Here is a 20559-nt window from a genome sequence, read left to right as displayed (position 1 = left end):
GCATTGCTTCATTTCCTGCTCACTTTTCTAACCGAGGCCTTTAAATCATGTCCCTGCAGCTGAGGTCACAGAGGGACGTGTAATATTCGTTGACAGTGATGCAGCTGTTACCTTGATTCACCTCATCCCTTCTTCTTTCACTTTTTCCTTTCTGTTTGCTGCTTTCCCTTCCCCTTTCTTCCTCCCTCCTGGTCTCAGCACAGGAGAGAACTGGCAGGAGCCCACCGAAGCGGAGCCTCCTGGGGTGCAGCCTGCTTTTGGGGACGGTGGGAGTCTGGTGATTTCTCCTGGACCGGCAGCACCACACTCCCTCCTGGCCAGGGATGCCGTGGGCAGCGGGAAGGGCTGGCTCCAGGCTGCCCCATCCTCACCCCCATAGAGCCCTTCCCCTGGGGCTTGTACGGGTCAGCATGTGCAAAAGACCAGATTTAATTCAGCTCAGTGACTGAAATGTGGAAATAAGGACTGCCGAAGGGTCCCAGGGTAAGGAGAGAGGATAGGACTGGTAAGTCTTTCGACTGTGCTTAAAACAAACTCCCACATGTGGGCTTTCAAACCCCAGTAGGCAGCTGAGCTGGGAATTGCCAAGTGCTGCTGCTCTTTGTTCCCGTACAGCCACATCAAAACCGCCATCTCGCCCCGACGTTCATGGCTGGAGAACCCCCTGCCTCCGGGTTTCCACTCTACAGGGGACGGGCCGGTGGGTGCAGGGGGGCACAGACCAGCGAGCGCAGGAGTCACCCGATGAGGGCTGCCCAGCACCTCCCTGTTGCAGGACCCGAGTGCTCCAGCCCCAGTTTACCCCTCTGCCCGCTCCTCTCCCCCATCGCCAGGCACCGCTCAGGCAGAGCCGCAGGGGAGAGCGGGATCCAGAGGAATCAAAGTCCTCAGTGTTTATTTGTACTCAGAACAAAGTGAAAAAGGGAAATCGAAATGCAAAGCTTCTCAAACCCTGTCGAGCTTTTCTGCCTGCGTTTGGAGAGCCGACACAAGGGACCGGTACTGCAGATCAGCAGTTTCTTCCCCTTCCACTCGTGTATCGCTGGGAGCCCAGTGAAGCCCTCCAGCAGCCGGACCCAATGCACTCCCCCCTTCATCTCCCTCCTTCTGTAAGGCCAAACAGTGCCTCTGACCCCCATCTCCAAGAATACGTGTTTACTGCACTGAGCAGAGAACCACGAAGGGGTTTGGACTCAATCCATGAGTTTTCGGCCAGACCCTTCCCAGATCCTGCATCTCCCCAGTGCATCATCAGGCTCTCCAAACATGGCGTTCTCAGGTCCCAGCCCAGAGCTTAACCCAAGAGAAATATGCTAAAAAAATAAAGAAAAACATTACGTTGCCAACTGAAGAGAGTGCTGAAAGGAAGGAGATGCCAGCAGCACTTAAACAAGAATTCGAGACCGGGGGACGCTCGGGCGTGTGTTTTCAATCTGCAGATGGGAGACGTGTTCATTGGGAAACGACTGCCACTCACTGTTAGCTTTAGATCTCGTAGTTGACGTCCCAGAAAGTTAAACGGCCATGACGAGGACATCCCAGCCTGTATTACAACTTTCTTCTGGGATTGATGGATTAGTGCAGGGCATGGTAAAATGGTGCCACTCCTCCTTTGGCTCCGAAACCTGCATTTGCAGCTCAAACTGGCAAAGATGGAAATGAGCAATTTTACATGGGTGATCGGTCCTGTCAGCAGCAAGGGGAGTTATCTGGGAAAATCGAGGCAAGACATCAGGGCGTCCAGGACTCCCTTGGGTGCTGGAGGGTGTCCTGCAGCACCTGGACCCAGCTGGCAGCGCCATGCCCTGGTGCAGAGCATCGCTCCCATGAGAGCAGCATCCCGCAGCCCCGTGCCAGCCCTGGAGGCAGGGTATCCGCTGGCACGGCCCCAGCCTGGTGCCACAGCGGGGGGGATGCTCCTGCTGCTCACACTGCACAGAGTGCCCAGCCCCATGCCTCCAGCTGGGGCTAACAGGGGAGCTGACAAAGGAGCTCAACATCAGCTGAGCTATCCCAAATTCTGCTGTTTAAGGGTGAAGCTTCAGTTATCTGGATACAGAGGGACTCCCCTTCTCCAAACAACAGGCCTGCAGCTGCCCCGGGGTGCGTGGAGGTTCACATTGGAGGCTGTCACCTCCCTGGCCTCTGTAACCAGCCCCACGGGGAGGGACGAGCTCTCCAAACGTACCACAGACGCTGATTCACGGGGACGTCTCCCAGCACTGATGGCTCGGGCTGCTGGGGAACATAGCCTTTCACAGCACATTCCAGATCTCTGCTGAAAAGCAATTATCGATGCTTTTACCTCTGTGCAGAGCCATACAAATAATGGATCATGTCTCCGCAAGCTGCAACAGGTCAGGGAGCAGCACCTTGGCTTACCAGAGGCCGCGTGCCCTGGGCTGGGTGTCTTGTCTGCTGGCGCGTGTGTGTGTATGTGTGTGTCTGTACATAGTCTATACTGCTGGAGAAACAGCGGCAAACCCAGGAGATCAGAGACTGGACATGGGTGATGAAGCCATTTCCCTCTCAAAAGGGTGCATCTAAGCAGATGATTCAGCTCCCATCCAAAACCCACCAGTTCAAAGCCAGCTATTTCTTGGGGATTGCTGGCACATGGCTGGGGGATGACACGTAACGCCAGCCCCTCTCCCGCTGCGCGGGCGCTGCCCACTCACACAGCAGCTGCGGCACACTGGGCTGGCAGCGGTCACTGCTCCCGGCAAGCCCCAGCCCGTTCGCATGGTGAGATCCAGCCTACTGGAAGCACAAAACTCCATAAATGTGGGGAGTGAGGTTTTGGTGCATTAAGTCACAGCTAAGCGGAGATTGTTCGGTCATCCCTGGGTCCCGATGTCACTGTCCTAGTGACATTCCCATGGGGATCCCGCTGAGTTGTGCAGTGGAGAGAGGAAAAAGATAGAAATGGGAGCAGGTTCAGCCTATTGGAAACAATTCCTGCCAGGAAAGTGTTTCCCATCCCCCAGCGCCTGGTGAGCAGCAGGGGCTGAGCATCCCTGTCCCTCTGCACCATGGGGACTGGAGCAAGGAGGGTGCAGCCAACCCCTGCCTTGCTTAACCAGCTGGAGCAGGTCCTGAGCCCCCAGAATAACTGTGTTGGGACTGGCGGCATATTTGGGCATGGCCTGACCTTGTTGGTGTCCACGGTTGCCACTTCTTTGGCCGCCCAGAGGCCTCAGAGCACTTTCACAGCAGCCCACATCCTCCCCCCTTGTCCACGGCACCTCCTGGAGCTCAGTGCTTTCCCTGGGGGCATCCCCATCCCGCCCCATCGCACACTCCAGCATTCACGCTGCCTACCCCAGAGCTCTGCAGAGCAATGGTGAGCGATGAGGAGCTTCAGCTCATCACTGCGTTGTGCCCAGGTGGCTGCAGGAGGCTGCCCGGGGTGCATCTCGCCTGCCCATGGCCAGCGTCCCCCAGGACCGATTGCTCCTCCTGTAGTCAGCGATGCTCAAAGTCCAAACATCGGCGTGGGGCTGTGGCTGAGCGTATGACCCTGAGGAGCTGGCGGAGACAAGGGGAAGGCCGATGCCTGCAAGCAGAGCTGCTGTGGCCACATGCCAGTGAGCAAGCACGCACAGGGCAAGCGAAAGCCTGGGAAAATCCCTCAGACAAGCAAATGAAGATGAGTGGAAACATCTTCTGCATTAATTGCACTGCTCTAGTGGTGAGAAAATGTAGAGCAGCAGGAGCATGGTAGATGGACACTGCCCGGCACATCTCCCTTTTGGGGGGATGCTCTGATTCTAACAGCGGTTAGAAGAGAGATGGCCTCTGCAACAGCTGCTTGTCCCTGTGTGTTCCCTCCTTTCAGTTTTGTTTGCTTTTACCTCCAGTATCGACAGCTCTTGTGATTTTTCTCCCATGTCTGCCAGTGTTTGCTGTTTCCCACAACATCCCAGGGCCCAGCATCAGGTGACCACACAAGGATGAAAACCCTTCCTTCTTTCTTTTCCTAACAAGCCTGCAGCCCTTGTGATTACTGAGCGAAACCTGAAGCTGTGACCCCAAAGCATTGGTCTGAGTTGCTCCCTGAAGGTGACTTGCAGAGCTGGCTCAGTTCCTGCAAGCTTCAGACCTACAGTGAAGGGAAACCAGGGAAGAGAGGGGAAGGGATTTCCCCGGATCTCATTTCCATGTTGTCATTGCGGAATGCAGCAGTGGGGCAGTGCCTGCAGTGCAGGGGCAGTGCAGTGCAGCGGCAGTGCAGGGCAGGGCAGGGCAGTGCAGTGCAGGGGCAGTGCAGTGTAGGGGCAGTGCAGGGCAGTGCAGTGCAGTGCAGGGGCAGTGCAGGGGCAGTGCAGTGCAGGGGCAGTGCAGGGCAGGGCAGGGCAGGGCAGTGCAGGGGGAGTGGAGGGGCGGGGCAGTGCAGGGGCAGCACAGGGCAGTACAGGGGCAGTGCAGTGCAGGGGCAGCGTAGGGCAGTGCAGGGCAGAGGCAGGGGCAGTGCAGGGGCAGTGTAGGGGCAGTGCAGTGTAGGGGCAGTGCAGGGGCAGTGCAGGGCAGGGGCAGTGCAGTGCAGCACTCTGCAGCTCAGCTCAGCTCAGCTCAGCTCAGCTCAGCTCAGCTCCGCTCCGCTCCGCTCCGCTCCCCGCCGCTCCCGGTTCGCTGCACGCGCACTCCCACGGGCGGCGCGCGAGGCCCCAGCAGCTGTCCCGACCTGCGCACACGTGACCACGCCACATGCCGGAGCCCCGCCCAGCCTCCGGCCTCAGCTTTTCTCCAATGAGCGGACGGGCGGGCGGGTCATCCGCACGGCGATTGGTCGAGGCGGGCGTCAATCCGCGGGCGCGGCGGGGCGGAGCCTCAAAGTTGGGAGGCTCGGAGCTGCGCGGAGGGTCGGAGCTGCGCGGTGCGGTGCGGTGCGGTGCGGGCAGGGCTGGCTGCAGAGGCCGGGGAAAGCGAGGGGCGTGAGCGCGGTGGGTGCCCCGGGATCGCGGGGTGGCCGGGGCCGTACCCAGGGGAGCGGGGGGTGCGCGGGGTGCAGCGGGCTCTCGGTAGCCTGGGGCTGGGCCCCTTTGCAGCCGGGGGGCTGCAGCACACGGCACCGCCAGGCTGCCGGGCTCTGGGGTTCACCCCAGGGCTCCCCAGGCCGTGGGGGGGCTGCTTGCTGTCCCTGAGCCAGCTGGCCCCTTCCCTTGGGCCCTGTCGGGGGCACACGGCCAGTCCCTGTTGGAGCCTGTAAGTAATGGGAAACAGTAATGCTGAAGTAATGGGAAACAGAAAGTTGTTATTCTGCAAAGGGACTGACCCTTTGCCAGGACTTCTCTGTAATCCCCAGCGTTTGGGGCTTTCCGGGGCTGGACACACCCGGTGCGGCCCCTGGGCAGGTTCTGTGCTTCCTGCCCAAGGTCTGGGAGCCAAGCCCTGCCCCAGAGCAGAGCCCAGCGTGAGGAGAGGCAGAAGTCCACTCTAGCCCAGAGAGAAGGAGGAAGGGGGTTCCGGGCTGGTGGTGGCAGGAAACTCAGGGTGGGAGCCGTGTGCCAGCAGGGATGGCCGGCAGGAGCCAGGACCGGAGCCTGCGGGAGGAGCTGACATGTGCCATCTGCTGCGAGCTCTTCAGCGAGCCCGTCATGCTGGACTGCATGCACCACTTCTGCAAGGCCTGCATCCAGGGCTACTGGGAGAGCTGTGCCCGCGTCCCCTCCTGCCCCCAGTGCCGCTGCGAGTTCCCCAGCCGGGCTTTCCGCACCCACTACCTGCTGTCGGGGCTGGTGGAGAAGGTGCGGCGCTGTGGTTCCGCAGAGCACCGGCACAAGATGCAGGTGAGTGGCTTCGGCTCGGCTGGGGGAGAAGGGGATGGGCGCTGCGTGAGCCCTGCGCGGGCAGCAAGAGCCCACCACCCCCTCCTCCTGCAGCCTGCTGGGGAGCCCTGTGTGTGCCTTACCTGGCCCGAGTGCAATGACATCTCTGTCTCTTCCTGATTCATTCCCTCTCCCAATTTCCTTCTACCTGTCTGTCTTTTGGACATTTTCTTTTCTTGTATTTGTTTCCCTCGCTGCTGTGCCCAACTTCCATTGCAGCCTGGTTGTTTCTAACATAGGGACCACGCAGCCAGGGGTGAGTGCTGCTTGTGCCGGGTGTGCTGCTTGAGGGGCCAGTCCCTGCACAAGGCAGTTCACAGCACACAGGTTTTAAACTTTCTGCAAACAGATATCCCAGGCTGGAGCTGCCAGTCTTAAAAATAAATTTGTTTCATTATGTGCACACATATATAGTTCTCAAGCCTGTGCATCAGGTGCTTTCTTCTCCTTGCTGCCTCTATAAGAAATCCTGTTGCAGCCTCTCTCTAATGCTGCCCTCAGGAATTGGGATTGCTCCTAAATCACAGCAGAGTAGTGAAATCTTCTCCTCACCTTCTTTTCCTCGTTCCTGCAGAAGCACCTGGAAGATGCTTTGCAAGCTCGTCAGAAGGAGATGGAGAACTTCTTGCGGAGGAAGCGTGCGGCACAGGAAGACATCTGTGGCCTGACGGTAATGCCCTGTGAAAGCTGCTTTTTGTACAGACTGTGGGTTAATGTTCATAGAGGATCTGTTTATCACTTCAGCTGAGATTTAGCTCAGCTTCCTGTAAAAATCTAGATGAATAACTACATAAGGATTGAACAAACTCCCCTGCATGTAGGCCGAAGCCCATCACTACTGAATACTCAGTGGAGGCTTTCGGAAGAGGCATTAAGCACTCATTAGTGCAGCGTTTACAAGGTGCCTTGGTGCAGCAGAGCCGAGACAGGGTGAGCAGCGAGAGCTGTCGTCTGAGCAGCCTGTTCTGGCCCTGCAGCACTGCCACTTTGGGAGAGGGTTAATTCTTGGGAGAGGGTTAATCAAAAATCCTCTTGTGTGTCTGAAGGGGTGGCAGCAAAGCTGAAGGAGCTGGGTCAGCAGCAATGTGAGTACTGCAGAGAGCAGTGGCTGTGTCACAAGGACCATGTTTGGATTCACTGCGAAGCTCTGAGATGATGTGAGGAGCCTGACCGCTCTCTCCAGGCTTGAGAGGCACCAGGCTGCCTCCTTGTCACTGATCAATGAAGCAAGAACAGCCACAGGCTGACTGCGCTTCCTTCTTGAGTGACGTAAAAGTATTAAAAGCCAAGAAAGGAGGGTTTAAGGAAAACACAAGTAGTTCAGAGGTGAGATAAAACTGATGGGAGCCTCCCTTCTGACCGGAGTCTCTGATCCCCCCTGCCTGCACTGTGTTTCATATCTCTATCCCACTGCCAGATTTGGAACAGACCTTTGAGGTTAATGAAAGTGTTGGCAAATACACGTGTGTGGCTGATGTCCTGTTGCGGTGAAAGAGCTGACTAAGAGGTGCTTCAAGAGTAAAGGAGCAAATTGCTAATCTGAACAGGGAGGCCATGCACATCCTCTGTGGTTCTGGTGTGTCAGCACAAGCGCCTGCTAGAGCAAAGGAGGCTGGGGTGTCGTGCCGGCTGGTGAAGCTTCAGATGTACTCTGGGGGAGATGGGTTTCCTGCTGGTAGAAAGGGATGTGTGTTTCAGGAAGTGCTCCTCAAGAAAATAATGAGGGCTAAGGTTGCACTTAGAGATTAAAAGCTTAAAGATTGGGAAAATAAAGTCATTGGCTGTCTCTTGTAAACAGGCAGGAAGGCAGTGAGAGCACCACAAGGTTGGCTGGCCGACTAAACAACTGGAAAAAAATTACCTCTGAAAAGAGCTGAATGGGACTTTATCAGCCTTGACTACAGAGATTAGTTTGTGCAGCTCCTCCGTCTCTCCTTGTCCTGGTTTCGGCTGGGATAGAGTTAATTTTCTTCCTAGTAGCTGGTATAGTGCTGTGCTTTGGATTTTAGTATAAGAATAATATTGATAACACGCTGATGTTTTGGCTGTCGCTAAGCGGTGTTTACATTGGTCAAGGATTCTTCCCCCCCTTCAGCTCCCCATGCTCTGCCAGGTGCCCAAGAAATGGGAGGGGGCACAGCCAGGATAGTTGATCCAAACTGACCAAAGGGCTATTCCACACCATATGATGTCATGCCCAGTATATAAACTGGGGGGAGTTGGCCGGGGGGTAGCGATCATTGCTCGGGGACTGGCTGGGCGTCAGTTGGCAGGTGGTGAGTGGTTGTAATTTTTTTTATATATATTTTCTTTTTTTTTTTTCCCCTCCCTTGGGTTTTGTTTCTCTCTCTCTCATTGTTTTTTTTCCCTCTCATTATAATCATGTCGCCACAGGACTTGTTTTTCAAGGCCCAAGATAGTGTTCCGGGCAGTGGCATGGGGCACAGGATAAGTTTCCAGCCATCCGGTGGTTGCTTCCACCATGGTGAGCACATAGCGCTTGCCTTGGCGGGTTTGTGGGAGCGTGATATAATCGATCTGCCAGGCCTCCCCATATTTATATTTCAGCCATCGCCCTCCATACCACAGAGGCTTTAACTGCTTGGATTGTTTAATTGCAGCGCATGTTTCACATTCATGGATAACCTGTGCAATAGTGTCCATGGTTAAGTCCACCCCTCGATCACGAGCCCATCTATATGTTGCATCTCTTCCTTGATGGCCTGAGGTGTCATGGGCCCATCGAGCTATAAATAATTCACCCTTATGTGCCAGTCCAGATCCACTTGAGCCACTTCAATCTGAGCAGCCTGATCCACCTGCTGGTTGTTTTGATGTTCCTCAGTGGCCTGACCCTTGGGTACGTGAGCATCTATGTGACGTACTTTTACAGCCAGGTTCTCTATCTGGGCAGCAATATCTTGCCACAGTGCTGCAGCCCAGATGGGTTTGCCTCTGCGCTGCCAGTTGCTCTGCTTCCATTGCTGTAACCACCCCCACAGGGCATTCGCCACCATCCATGAGTCAGTAGAGAGATAGAGCATTGGCCACTTTTCTCGTTCAGCAATGTCTAAAGCCAGCTGAATGGCTTTAACTTCTGCAAATTGGCTTGATTCACCATCTCCTTCAGCAGTTTCTGCGACTTGTCGTATAGGACTCCATACAGCAGCCTTCCACCTCCGATGCTTTCCTACAAGATGACAGGACCCATCAGTGAACAGGGCATATTGCTTCTCATTTTCTGGCAGTTTATTGTACAGTGGGGCCTCCTCAGCACGCGTCACCTCCTCCTCTGGTGATATTCCGAAATCTTTGCCTTCTGGCCAGTCCATAATTACTTCCAAGATTCCTGGGCGATTGGGGTTTCCTATCCGAGCCCGTTGTGTGATCAGTGCAACCCACTTACTCCACGTAGCATCAGTTGCATGATGTGTAGAGGGGACCCTCCCTTTGAACATCCAACCCAGCAATGTCCCAGCCGAAACCAGGACACTCCTATACAATCAGGAGCCCTGAGAGACGGAGGCATCGGAGAGAAAGAGCAAGTTACCAGTGTCAGGCAGCTCTGCCCAGGGTCTGGCACAATGTGAAATAAATCCTAACTAACCTGAACAGCTGAGTCTGCAGCTCCAGAAAAGCAAAAGAGCTCCAGTCTTGCACACAAGCAAATTCCTGGTGGTGTAGGAGAGGGCTGTGGGCTTCCACTGTGGCTGTGTGCAAGGATTTCTAGTTAAGGTGACTGAGCCATTGGTAGAGCTTGGGTTTGTTTGTTGTTTTGGGGGTTTTTGGGTTTTTTTTTTTCCTCCTTTGGTTCTGGCTCTGCACTCTTGAAAGTTGTCCTTGTGTCCTGTTCTCCTTCCAAAGAGTCGTGGGTATGTCTGAGACACTCTGATTTCCAGGACTCTTTAAGCACATTAACCGGCCCAGCCATCCCGTGCACCTACTTCTGTGTTTTAGCTGCCAGACTCATCTTCTGCCTTTTCCCTCTGCTCAGAAGGTGTCTGGGGAGCTGAACTTCAAAATCCATGCAGAGTTTGCCCGCCTTCATCAGATCCTGGAGGAAGAGGAGAGAGCTGTGCTGGCAGAGCTGGGCGAAAAGGAAGAGCAGTCACTGGCACAGCTGAACGGGGACGTCCACCGGCTGGAGGAGGGGATGTCGGTGCTGCAGAGGGACATAGAACGCATAGAGCAGATCCTGAGCAAGATGGAAGAGGTGTCGTTGCTGGAGGTGAGCGTGCTTGGCTGACCCTGGCAGGAGGCTGAGGGGTGTTTCAGGATCTGAATTTGGGGTGGGGAGAGTCCTAAATGACAGCACTAGGCTGTACCTGGAAGTCATTCTCACCACTATTCCTCTGGATTATCTACCCAATCCCTTGGGAGTCTGGAGGCTTTAGCCACAAGGGATATGGTGATCTCTCTGATGTGGTGGGTCTCAGGAGCCTTCATCCTTCTCTGTCACCCCTGTGAAATTGCCTTGGCCACAGTGCCCAGGCAGTTTCCCCCAGGGTGGGGGTCCTGGCAGGTTGGTTTCCTATCGCTGTGCTGCATGACAGCAGGAGGCAGGACAGGGAGCTTATTTGTGCAGCTGCATGAATTACAGACAGTGACTGCTAATTCTTTCTTCTCCTCACTGCAGGTGGAGAGCCTGGATATCAAGTACGTGTCTGGCATGAAAGAAGCTGATTCCCTTTTCAGGAGCTTATCTCTGTCCCTGGCTGGGACCACACGGGGGAGGGATCTTATCTCAAGTTTTAAAAACATCATAAATTGCTCAGCGAGCTGCTGGTGCTGTGCTAGGTGGGGGCTAGTCCCCAGCACATGTTGGATGCTCTCCCCAGGGAGCATGCGTGTCAAGACGGCTGGGCTGGAAGAGCGGGTGGAGGAGATGTGCTGGTTTGGAATGGGTGCAAGAGCCATGCATGCTGCAAGCAAGAGCAAGGCTGGTGCCACAGACTTTGGGTGCTTTGGCTTCTCCGTGCCCTTTCTTAGCTTCGTACAACTCACAGGGCTGTAAAACTGACCCCAAGGTGCAGGTTTGTCTGAGGCTGCAAGTAGCTGAGGGCCGGAACTGCCATAGGGGAGCGTGTCCCTGTCCCCTCCCTCCCTGGGGCTGCAGTGGGAGGCAGGCCTGGCCTGCTCACCCATGCAGGAGTCCTGCTTGGGTGTGCTGGGTGCTGGTCTGCTGTGAGTCACCACTCCACGAGCGGTGCTGCCGGATCTGTCTTGGTCCACAACACCTCTGCCCTGAGCCACTTGCTGCGCTGGGGGTAGTGCTGCACTGGGGAAGCAAGCAGCTGAAAGGGAGGTTTGTCGCGTCTTTACCAAATCTGTCATGCACGGTAGCATGCTGCAGTCCTGACCGCGCTCTTCCCGCCTGCCTTGCTAGCAGCGTGGCAGAGGGGTTGACTGCTGCTCTCTCTGCCCTAGGCCCTCGGTGCATGTCAAGCCCCAGCCTGCCTTCGACCTGGAGCACTACAGGGACAGCTGCAGCGGCCCCTTGCAGTACATCTTCTGGAGACAGATGCTGCGGTCCATCTGCCCCGGTGAGTGGATCAGTATGAGGGATGGATGTGCTGGATGGTGGCAGGGCTGGGGATGCTCCGCAGAGGGAATATGCAACCGATAAAATGCCATACTCGATGTCTCCACAGCTCCTGCCCCACTCACCTTTGACCCTGAGTCAGCCCACCCCAACCTGGTCTTCTCCAGAGACCTGACAGCAGTGACAGAGAGGAATCGAGCCCAGCCTGTCCCCATCAGCCCCCAGCGCTTCCGTCAGTGCGTCAATGTTCTGGCCTCACGGACCTTTGACAGCGGCCAGCACTACTGGGAGGTCTGGGTGGGCAGCAAAACCAAGTGGGACCTGGGGGTAGCTGCTGAGGCTGTGGACCGGGCGGCGAAGGTCAAGCTGAGCCCGGAGAACGGCTACTGGACGCTTCGCCTGCGGAACAGGACGGAGTACTGGGCCACCGCCACCCCCTGGGTGCGCCTGACTCCCCGCCGGCCGCCCCGGAAAGTGGGGGTCTTCCTGGACTGCCAGGAGGGCACTGTCACTTTCTTCGATGCCGGGGACATGTCCCACCTCTTCACCTTCCACCAGGTCTCTGCGGAGAGATACTGTCCCTTCTTCAGCACCTGCTTCAGTGATGGGAGGGACAACATGGAGCCCATGCGCCTCTGCCACCTGGCCCTGTGAGGGACAGGGGGGAGCGGCGTGCTTTGGGGACACCAGCCTGCCTCCTTGTCTCTCTCCCTAGGCGGGCTGCCTGGGGCCATGCTGGAGGCTGATCTTGCACACATGGATCTGGTGGGTGTTGTAGGGGCTGTTTTGGTTTCAGTTTTGGGAGGGAGGAGGGGGATGAGTCTCTTCCCAGCTCCCATCTGCCCTCCCTTCTCTGTGCTGTGGTCTGTGGGTGCCGCACTGCATTCCCAGAGGTGCCTGGCACCCCTTGAAGAACAACCTTCCATGCCGGAGCATTGCACAGTTCAGTAACGGCAGCCACAGGGCTGCAGTGCAGGTGGCTGCAGGCTGCTTGCACCCCCTGTCCCTCTGCACTCCCACCCATAAACCCTGTGGGGGAGGAGGGCAGTGGTCCCGGATCACCTTTGGGTGCCTCTTGCCCCTCAACTCTGTGTCCCGGGGTGGGCTTCCTCTGCTTGAAGAGCTTCATGGGCTGGCGGCAGAGGGAGCTCGGTGCACGGCGTGGGACCCACGGTAGCCCAGGGACTGCGGTGCTGCCTCCCCTCAACTCGGTCACCATTAAAGCTCATTAGAAAGACCACTGCCTGCTGGACCTGCTCGTGGCTTGCATGCTGGGGGGGGTGTGTGTGTGTGTGTGTGTGAATGATTGCACTGGGGTGTAGCACAGCCTGGGGGGCACAGAGGAGCCCCTGGCCCCTTCTCCAGCCCAGGCTCCTTTGCTCTGCCTGCAGCACCGGAGCCACGAAAGAGTTGCCGCTCTCTCTCGGCCCTTCCCTTGGAGCACTACCTGCCTGGGCCTTAAGGATTTGTGTATGTGAAAAATGCAAAGTCGCATTTCAGGCCAACTTCATGAAAGGCCCAGCAGCCTTCGCCGCTGGGAGCGAGCAGTCCCAGCATGGCTCTTTGCCTGTCAGTCCCATGCAGCCCCACCGGCATCACTGCCCCTGTGGGAGGGTGGCCTGGGGCTCCCGGGAAGGGGGAAGTCAAATGGATTTGGCTGCTGTAGTTCGTGCCTGGGGGTGCTGGCCACATCCCCAGCTCGCTTGGCTTCGCTCACGAGTCAGCAGAGTCCACTTGAGGCAGGAGGTGCTGGGGTGGGTCTGAGCCTGGCTGGTGGGAGCAATGGGTGGGAGGGAGGATGGCAGTGCCTGGGGTGGGTGGGATTGTCATGTTTATCCCACTCAAGTCCGCTCCAGGGTCAAAGCAGAGGCCGGAGCTACCCCAATCCTGCGTAGCTCCCGGTGCTGGCTGATGCCTGCAAATTCTTCCTCTGCAGAGGCTCAGCTTTCTGTGCTGGGGGAAGGGCCAGGCATGAGGGCTTTCCAGCTCCCACAGCTGGCCACAGGGACACTTGTCAAAGCAAGTCCTTCACTGATCACCCCCTGCCCAGCAGGGATGGGACAGGGGGCCCTGTCCTCCCACGGTGCCACGAGGGACATTCCCCCTTATGGTGCACCACCACTGCAGTGTGCCAGGGCCGGGCTCTGCTGTAGCACCTGGTTTTGGGGTTGCCTAATTGGGGTTGCCTGTGCTGGGGCAGGAGGAGGCTCTGTGCTCAGCCGGAGGGGAGGATGACCCATGCAAGATGCAGGCAGATGTGCCCTCCTGTGCAGCGGCAGAGCAGCCTGGGGCTCTGCGGGCATGGGGTGGAGGTAGGTGCAGAGGGGACCCGGTTATTGGGAAGCCACTGCTCTGTGCAGCCTTGCTCTGGGGTCAAGTGTGCTTGGAGGGGCTGTCAGGGGGTTCTGCTCCCTCGTGGTCCCCAGTTGGGCTTTAGCTGGTGAGTGAGTTCTGCTCCCTCCCTGCTGGGCCTCTGGGCTGGACTCTAAGCCTCCTCTCCCGGCTCCTGCCTCGTCCTCCTGCTGTCCCCCAGCCCCAGCTGAAATAAGAGTGAAGGAAGAGCTGCTGGCTGGAAATGCTGCTGTGAGCAGGAAGAGGGCCCAGTCCCAGGGGGCTGTCATCCCCCCTCCAAGCGCTGGGAGCCTCTGCGGGAGGGTGGGACTGGTTTGATCGCAGCAGGGAGCTGTAGCTGGGGGAGCTGAAACCCATCGCCTCCCTGACCTGCCCCAAAACCGCAGGCAAGTAAGGCTGGGCAGCAGCAGGCAGCCATCCCCGAAGTGCAATGGGGGAGCAGATCTGCCAGGCGCTGGCAGGCAGCGAGCGCAGCCAGGCTTCGGCGGCTGCCGGCAGGCAGGAGGGCGGCAGCCAGCTCCCGCTGCCCACCGCTGCCGTGTGCCGCGTGGGCCGGTGTGGCGGCACGGGCTGCGAGCAACTCTCTGCGACATGTGCCGGTGCCATCACTGCCACCTCCTACACCTTCCCCTTGCCAAAGGCAGAGCTGGAGAGCAGCAAAACCTGCTTGTCCCAAATCCCTGCGCTGAGCAGGCTCCTGAGGAAGCACATCCTTCCTTCTCCTCCTCCTGCTGGGCTGCATGTGGTGGCCACGGTGTGCAGCTCCCAGGCAGAGCTGCGTTTCAGGGTATAACGTCCTCGCCTGGCCCTGCTGGTGTGGAAGGGCTCTGGCAGGGAGGCTGGGGCAGGCAGAGCCCCTGCCCTGCATGCAGCACGTACGGCAGCTCCTACGTGTGGGGAAAACGCTGCTCCGAGCTGCTGTACGTGCAGCGTTAGCCTGGCGAGGAAATACTGCCTGCCGTTAAACGCTGTCTGAAAAACACATTTCGCTGATAAACCATAGCACTGTGGAGTAGAAAACACCGGTGTAGTGTGAATGCAGTGACCGGCTGGGCCTGGCCCTGAGTTCGGGCAGGAGGGGACGAGGATGGGCGAGTGGGCACCATGGGGGGGAAGCACCCCTCTCTGCTCCAGTAGCCAGGCTCTACACCTGCCAGGGCTGGCTCTCGCCATCTGCCCCCAGGACCAGGCTGTATTTTCCCTGTAGGTTACCTTGTCGTTTTGTCCCTGGGTGTCCTCGGAGCCATCCCAGTGTGCCTTTCCCATAGCCATGCCTGGGTCTGGGCAGTGTCTGGCAGCTCCTGCCCTGGTTCCCTGCTGCAACGAGGCTGTGTCTTTATCCTGTGCTTCGGGGAAGCCCTTGCTTCCTCGGGTGCCCCCACGTGCCGGAAGAGGGGCAAGATTTTAAAATAAGATCCTTTTGTTTCCCAGGGCGGCAACAATGGAAAGGTCCTATCGGTCCCACAGTCACCCTGTGTTTGTGATGGAAAATTCCCCGTCGTGGCGGGGCGAGCCCTCCCCGGTGTCCCGCCGTTAGATGGCAGCATGGACAGGCTGGTCCCGGCCGCCACCGCCCGCACGGTGCCACATTTGGACTGCAATGGATGGAGGATGCCAAAAGCCCTTGATTTTTGGGGTGTCAGAGGATCCCCACACACATCCCAGTCAGACCCTCTGCTCTTCTTGCACTCAGCCTCTCCAGGCAGCCTTGCATTTTCTCCAGCGTCTCAGCGGTGCGATGTGATTCATCCCTCCATCACTGTCCACACCTCACCACCTCGCTGCTCATCTCTGAGGTGCACGATGACCTCTGATGCTCACAGTGGTCCCCAGCGTGGGTATGCTGCCGTGGCAAGGAGCCCCATGGCTGCCCCATCTCTGATCACGGCTCCCGGCACCAGGGAGGGGTCTGATCCCACAGTCTCAGCTCTTCTCCCTGCAGCAGTGAGCTTGCTGCCCCTCTGTGTGGTCCCCAGCTCTGCCTCATCACCCCATCGTCATGGCAAGTTTTAAAAATCCCTGTGCAGAAACTTGCAGGGATTTCGGCACCCACCAGGGACAGAGGGACACTGCCGCTTTCCTTCGCGATGGAGGAGGGAGGTGGTCCAAGATGAGTGTGCTGAAAAGCAACGCATCCAGCAGTCTCAGGGTTAAAATCTCACTAACTGGGCCAGGGGGAGTCGGGTGAAATAACTTCTGTGTCTTGGAGTCCCTCTGACAGCTCTGGGAGAGGCACAGGGTGACTTCTTCCATGGGGTTGGCAACTAGAGCAGTTGAGCGCACGAGTTTTCATGCCTTTTCGAAGCCATGAGCGCATGGTTCTCATTCAGGCTCGCTCTTCGCTGCTTGCAAGCATGTATAATTAATAACCCCCCTGGGCGCAGTGTGGGGCTGTGCTTATTTATCCATTCAGCACTCGCTTGGTGCACAGGCAGCCGGCTGGGGCTGTGCCCGCCGTGCCACTGCACTCCCAAAGCTCTGCCATCGCCTCCATCTGCAGCATGTTCACAGTCGGTTCGCACCGAGCCGGAGCCGCTGTCACTGTCACTGGCAGTGGCAGTGGTGTGGGGGCAGCGCCGCTGGCACGTGTGAAGCGGCACCATCACCATCCTGCTGCCAACACCACGGTCTTGTGCATGGGTTTCGGTGTAGACCTGCCAGAGAGGGGTGCGTGTGCCACATGAAAAGGTGCTGGCGGGCAACGTGGCTGCCTCATGTTGCTGGCAGTGTGCATGGATGGATGGCATGAGTGGGGCCCCCTAGTGCTCCCCGAAATGAGTAGGGCTGCAAGTGTGTGCACATAGGTGTGAGAAAGTGTGTGTGCATCTTTGTGTGCCCCTGGGGGGTGCAGGAGGGGTGGGGGTTCAGGGGGTGTGTGCAGGACCGTGTGCCTGAGTGTGTGCATGCAGGTGGGAGGTATGGGCTCTGGGGGGGTGCACGCCGGCACGAAGGTGCGTGTGCAGGCAGATGTGGGACGCGTATGTTCAGGTGAGGTGTGTGCACGCTGGGGTGAGGGGGTATTTGTGCGCATTCCCTCTGGTCCGAGAGGTCGGGACGTGCACCCAGGCGCACGCAAGAAAGGAGCCGTGTGGGCCTTCGCACACAGGCGTGGGGCGACGCGCGTGCACAGGGATGCAGGTGAGACGTACGGGGTGCACACAGGCGTGCAGGGCCTGCGTTCGCACGCATACGCGCACGGGTGTGGGGGTGCTCCTGCGTACGTGGGGCAGGGACGACGCGCACTCGTGCACACAGGCGTGGGACACGCTCGCGCCCAGCTGCAGGGGGATGCACACCCACGCACGCGGGTGCGGGACGCCCATGCACACAGGTGCGGGACACCCACGCGCACAGGTGCGGGACGGGCACGCACCCACGCCGGCGCGGGGGGTGCAGACCCCGCCGGTGCCCGCGGCCGCAGGTGTGGCTCCCCCCGCGCCGCCCGCCCGCCCCGCCCCGCCCCGCCCCGCCGCCCGCCCGGCGCCCCGCGGGCTCGGCGGAGAGCGGCGGGCGGCCCGGGCGGGCGGAGGAAAAGGAAGCGGCCCCGGTGCTCCCCGCCCGCCGCCGCGCGTCGCCGCAGCTGGGGCGCGGCGGGAGCAGAGCTCGGGCGCGGGGCGCTCCGCACCGCATCGCTCCGCGCCGCCCCGCACGGACCCGCCCGCAGCCCCGGAGATGAAGAGAGTTTGCACGCTGCCCCTCTGGCTCTGGCTCGGCATTGTCTCGGAGGCAGGTGAGCGCTGCGGGCTGCTCTGCCCTGCCCTGCCCGGCCCTGCCCGGCCGGGGCTGCGGGCTGCCCGCTCGGCCGCCCGCCCCGCACCTGCGGGCGCAGGGGGAGGGGGGCTGCCCCGGCGGGACGGGACGGGATGGGACGGGACCCGGCGCTGCCGCCCGCATGTCCCCAGACGCCGCAGGGACCCGCGCTCCCTGCCGCGGCGTCCCCCATCACCGACGGGGACCGGCGCTCCCCGCCCCGGGGTCCCCCAGCCCCGACACAGCCCGTCCCGGGGTCCCCCGTCCCCGACGGGGACCGACACAGCCCGCCTTGGGGTCCCCCAGCCCCGACACAGCCCGCCCCGGGGTCCCCCGTCCCCGACAGAGGGACGAGCCGCGGTGTCCGACCGGGTGTCTCCGACCGGCTCACCCCCGACGGCACCCGGTGCCCGACCGGGTGCCCCCGACGGCAGCTACAGGACGGGACGGGAGGACCCCGCTGCCGTCCCTGTGGGGTCCGGGGCCGCGAGGGTGAAGCCGTGGGTGAGCCCACGCCGTGCCCGTGCCGCGGGTGCGCTTGCTGCAAGCGGGGAGAAACCGCATCGGGCTCTTGCAGGAGGGATTTCTCTGCGTTGGGAAGCGCCCGGCCGGGAGGGCAGCCTGGAGGCCGGCTCCCTGCTCTGTTTGTTTATTTTTTCATGCACAGAGTCATTAATTTGTGAGCGCCGGGCAGCGTGTTGGGGAGGAAGGCGCGAGGAGGCGGTGGTCCATGCGATGCCGTCCAGCCTGCTCTCCCAGCCGGTCGCTGGCAGCTCTGGTCTGCCTGGGAATTCACCCAAAGCAGATCCTGGTGAAATGTTTTTCCTTCCCATACCACTTCTAGGGCAAAAGGCTGTTGGGCAGCGAGTTGAACGCCCTGGCCAGAGCTTGGGTCAGGTGGATGTGGAACCACAGCAGAGATGGGGCTGCAACGCCCTTCCAGAGAGCAGAGACCGTAGGGCAGAGCAGAGCTGGGTGGGCACTGCCAGGGCAGCGGGGACGGGGCACCAGCCCCACCAGCTTCCCAAAGGGAAGCTCCTGCTTGTGCGGGTAAAGCATTTACAGCCTGGATCAGAGCAAGACCGACAGAAAGTTAGTAACGCTGGAAGCTTGCAACGTGGGGAGATGAATTTTGGGAGCATAAATAGAATTTTCTGTAGCCTCAGCTCAGTGACTCACTATCACCGGCGGCGTTTGCTGCCGTTGTTGAAGTGAGCTCACGGGAGGGCTGCAGGTCTGGCCGTGGCCGTGCAGAGGTGCGGTACAGACAGCATCACCAGCAGTGGCACTGTGAACCTGCTCTGCCCAAAATGCTGCTGACGGCTCTGGTGCCACAGGGCTGAAGGACTCACCAGGCTGCCAGAGCTCAGGGGTTGCTCCAGGAGGCAGGGCAGAAAGGGACCTGCTGCTGGTGGCATTGTGGCGGGAGCTGCAGCTGTTCAGAGCTCTCTTGTTAGCAATTTGTAAAGCATCCTGTAGCTGTTCTCAGGTTCTTTCATCTCCCGGAGGTGCGGGGAGCGGTGCCTGGGAGGCTCTGGCCAGCGCAGCCGCATGGTGTGCGGGCCTCGTCAGCGCAGGGCTGCGCAGAGCTTTGAAGCTCCCCAGTGCTGCCTGATCAGTGCAGCGATGAAGGGTGATGTGGAGCTCAAGTCGCGGACCATACCCTGGGGATTTGCTGCCTCTTCTTCAGTTATACCTGAGACCAGTTTGTCAGCGTGTAAAGGACCCACAAATTCCTCATTAACCATAATCCCAACTGGGTGCAAGTATTTGCTCCCCTTGGAAGCAGGGATGGGAATGTGAGACTGTCCCACCTGGGAAGGGTGAAATATTCATCTCGGGATCATGAAAGGTCTGTTCTGGCTCTGGGTCCTGCGTCCCGCTTGTTCCTGCACCCCAGTACCTGGTTAAACAGGCCAGCACTAGCAGGGGGAGCAGTGTGTAAGAGCACACGGGCTCTCCGTACGTCCCAGCTCTGCAGTGCTCCCAGGATGGAATGGAGTCGGGGTGCTGCCCCTTGCAGGTAGTGTGATGGGAGGAGCGGGTGGAGGTTCAGCCCAGCATCCCAGGGCATCTCGGGGTAACCTTTGTGAATGGTGATGAGAGTGTGCGCTCCCTGAGCCACAGTGCTCTGGGCGAAGAGCAGCGCTGACCACCCCACAGCCGAATAATCCTGTTGGGGACTCCGGCTTGCCGCTTTCAAGAGCATACGCCCTTTGCATGAGGGAAGGGCCCGTGCTTGTGTAGGACCTGAGCCGATTGCCTTGGCTGCTGCTGCCTGCCCTCCTCTAAGATCGCGCAGACCTCCCCGGCCGGGTGCTCGGACAGCCCCGCACTGACCGTGCCAGCAGCAACATTTGCCTTCGCAGCTGGGATTTGAAGCAGTTGCTTTATTGCAAGTAATAAACATGGACCATTTCAGCAACACCCTTTCATGCGAAAGCCTGCGAGTGTACAACAAACCCCGCTCTGGCTTAACCCAGTCGCTTGTTAGCGATGAAGCAGAGCCAGGGCCTCCAAGGAGGAGGGGGGTGATGGGAGGGATGCAGCCCGTGGTCCCCGGGGGCTGCCGGGGAGGGGGCAGCCACGGCCCTTGTGACCCGCCGTCTGCTTAGCGACTATTTTGGATGAATGGGCTGCAACTACTGCTCTGGGATTCGGCTTGGGCACGCGAGCCCACGGCTCGCTGCCTGCACAAACAGCCACGAGGGTGTGTGTTGCTGAGCTCAATTTGACGTCTGGTTGGGCGGACACTCCCCCAGCAGCACAATGTCCCCGGCAGTGCAGGCGGGGCGGGAGGGGGCTTCCTCCAGCGTGTCCCACCCCCCTCCGCTGCCTGTCTCCTGTGGGCGCGTTCCACGCGGGATCGCTGTCCCCGGGGTGTCTCTTGGCCCCGCATTGGTGCAGTGTTTTCCAGCGCAGGCGTGGGAAGGGCAGGTGCTCCTGGCCGGCCAGGAGGGAACAGGCTGTTCCCGGCATCCCAGGGCAGTTCCTGGGGAGGGAAGGAGAGAGCGGGATCCCACGGGAACGGCAGCAGGAGAGGGCTGTGGCCAGGCAGCAGTTTCTCCAATGCTATATGGGGCATCT

At 59.2% G+C, this 20559-nt stretch overlaps 2 protein-coding genes across 3 annotated transcripts in view; both read left to right on the top strand.

The window, feature by feature from the left end:
* The first annotated feature begins 4824 nt into the window (after positions 1-4824).
* On the top strand, positions 4825-12603 carry LOC142413644 (zinc-binding protein A33-like). Of its 2 annotated transcripts, none has more exons than XM_075509975.1 (7): positions 4825-4881; positions 5515-5789; positions 6403-6498; positions 9823-10056; positions 10465-10484; positions 11256-11371; positions 11480-12603. In XM_075509975.1, the coding sequence occupies exons 2-7, from the start codon at positions 5517-5519 to the stop codon at positions 12022-12024; spliced, it is 1284 nt and encodes a 427-aa protein (XP_075366090.1). In that variant the 5' UTR covers positions 4825-4881; positions 5515-5516; the 3' UTR covers positions 12025-12603. The 2 variants fall into 2 exon arrangements, with proteins under 2 accessions (XP_075366090.1, XP_075366091.1); XM_075509976.1 differs by having other exon boundaries at positions 4879-4891.
* A 4730-nt stretch (positions 12604-17333) lies between these two features.
* The window catches only part of FLT4 (fms related receptor tyrosine kinase 4), a 60862-nt gene continuing 57636 nt past the window's right edge, over positions 17334-20559 (top strand). The window contains exon 1 of the mRNA XM_075509440.1: positions 17334-17452. Within this exon, the coding sequence (XP_075365555.1) occupies positions 17395-17452 (58 nt within the window). The 5' untranslated portion in view covers positions 17334-17394. The remainder of the gene's footprint in view (positions 17453-20559) is intronic.

This window comes from Mycteria americana, chromosome 8 (assembly GCF_035582795.1).
Source record: "Mycteria americana isolate JAX WOST 10 ecotype Jacksonville Zoo and Gardens chromosome 8, USCA_MyAme_1.0, whole genome shotgun sequence".
NCBI classification, from domain to species: domain Eukaryota; kingdom Metazoa; phylum Chordata; class Aves; order Ciconiiformes; family Ciconiidae; genus Mycteria; species Mycteria americana.
This window is presented reverse-complemented; position numbering and strand designations above follow the sequence as displayed.

Coding starts and splice junctions, on each gene's coding strand:
- LOC142413644 (XM_075509975.1), top strand. CDS start 5,517: ATGGCCGGCAGGAGCCAGGACCGGAGCCTGCGGGAGGAGCTGACATGT. Junction 6,499..9,822: donor AAGACATCTGTGGCCTGACG/GTAATGCCCTGT, acceptor CCCTCTGCTCAG/AAGGTGTCTGGGGAGCTGAA. Junction 10,485..11,255: donor GTGGAGAGCCTGGATATCAA/GTACGTGTCTGG, acceptor TCTCTGCCCTAG/GCCCTCGGTGCATGTCAAGC.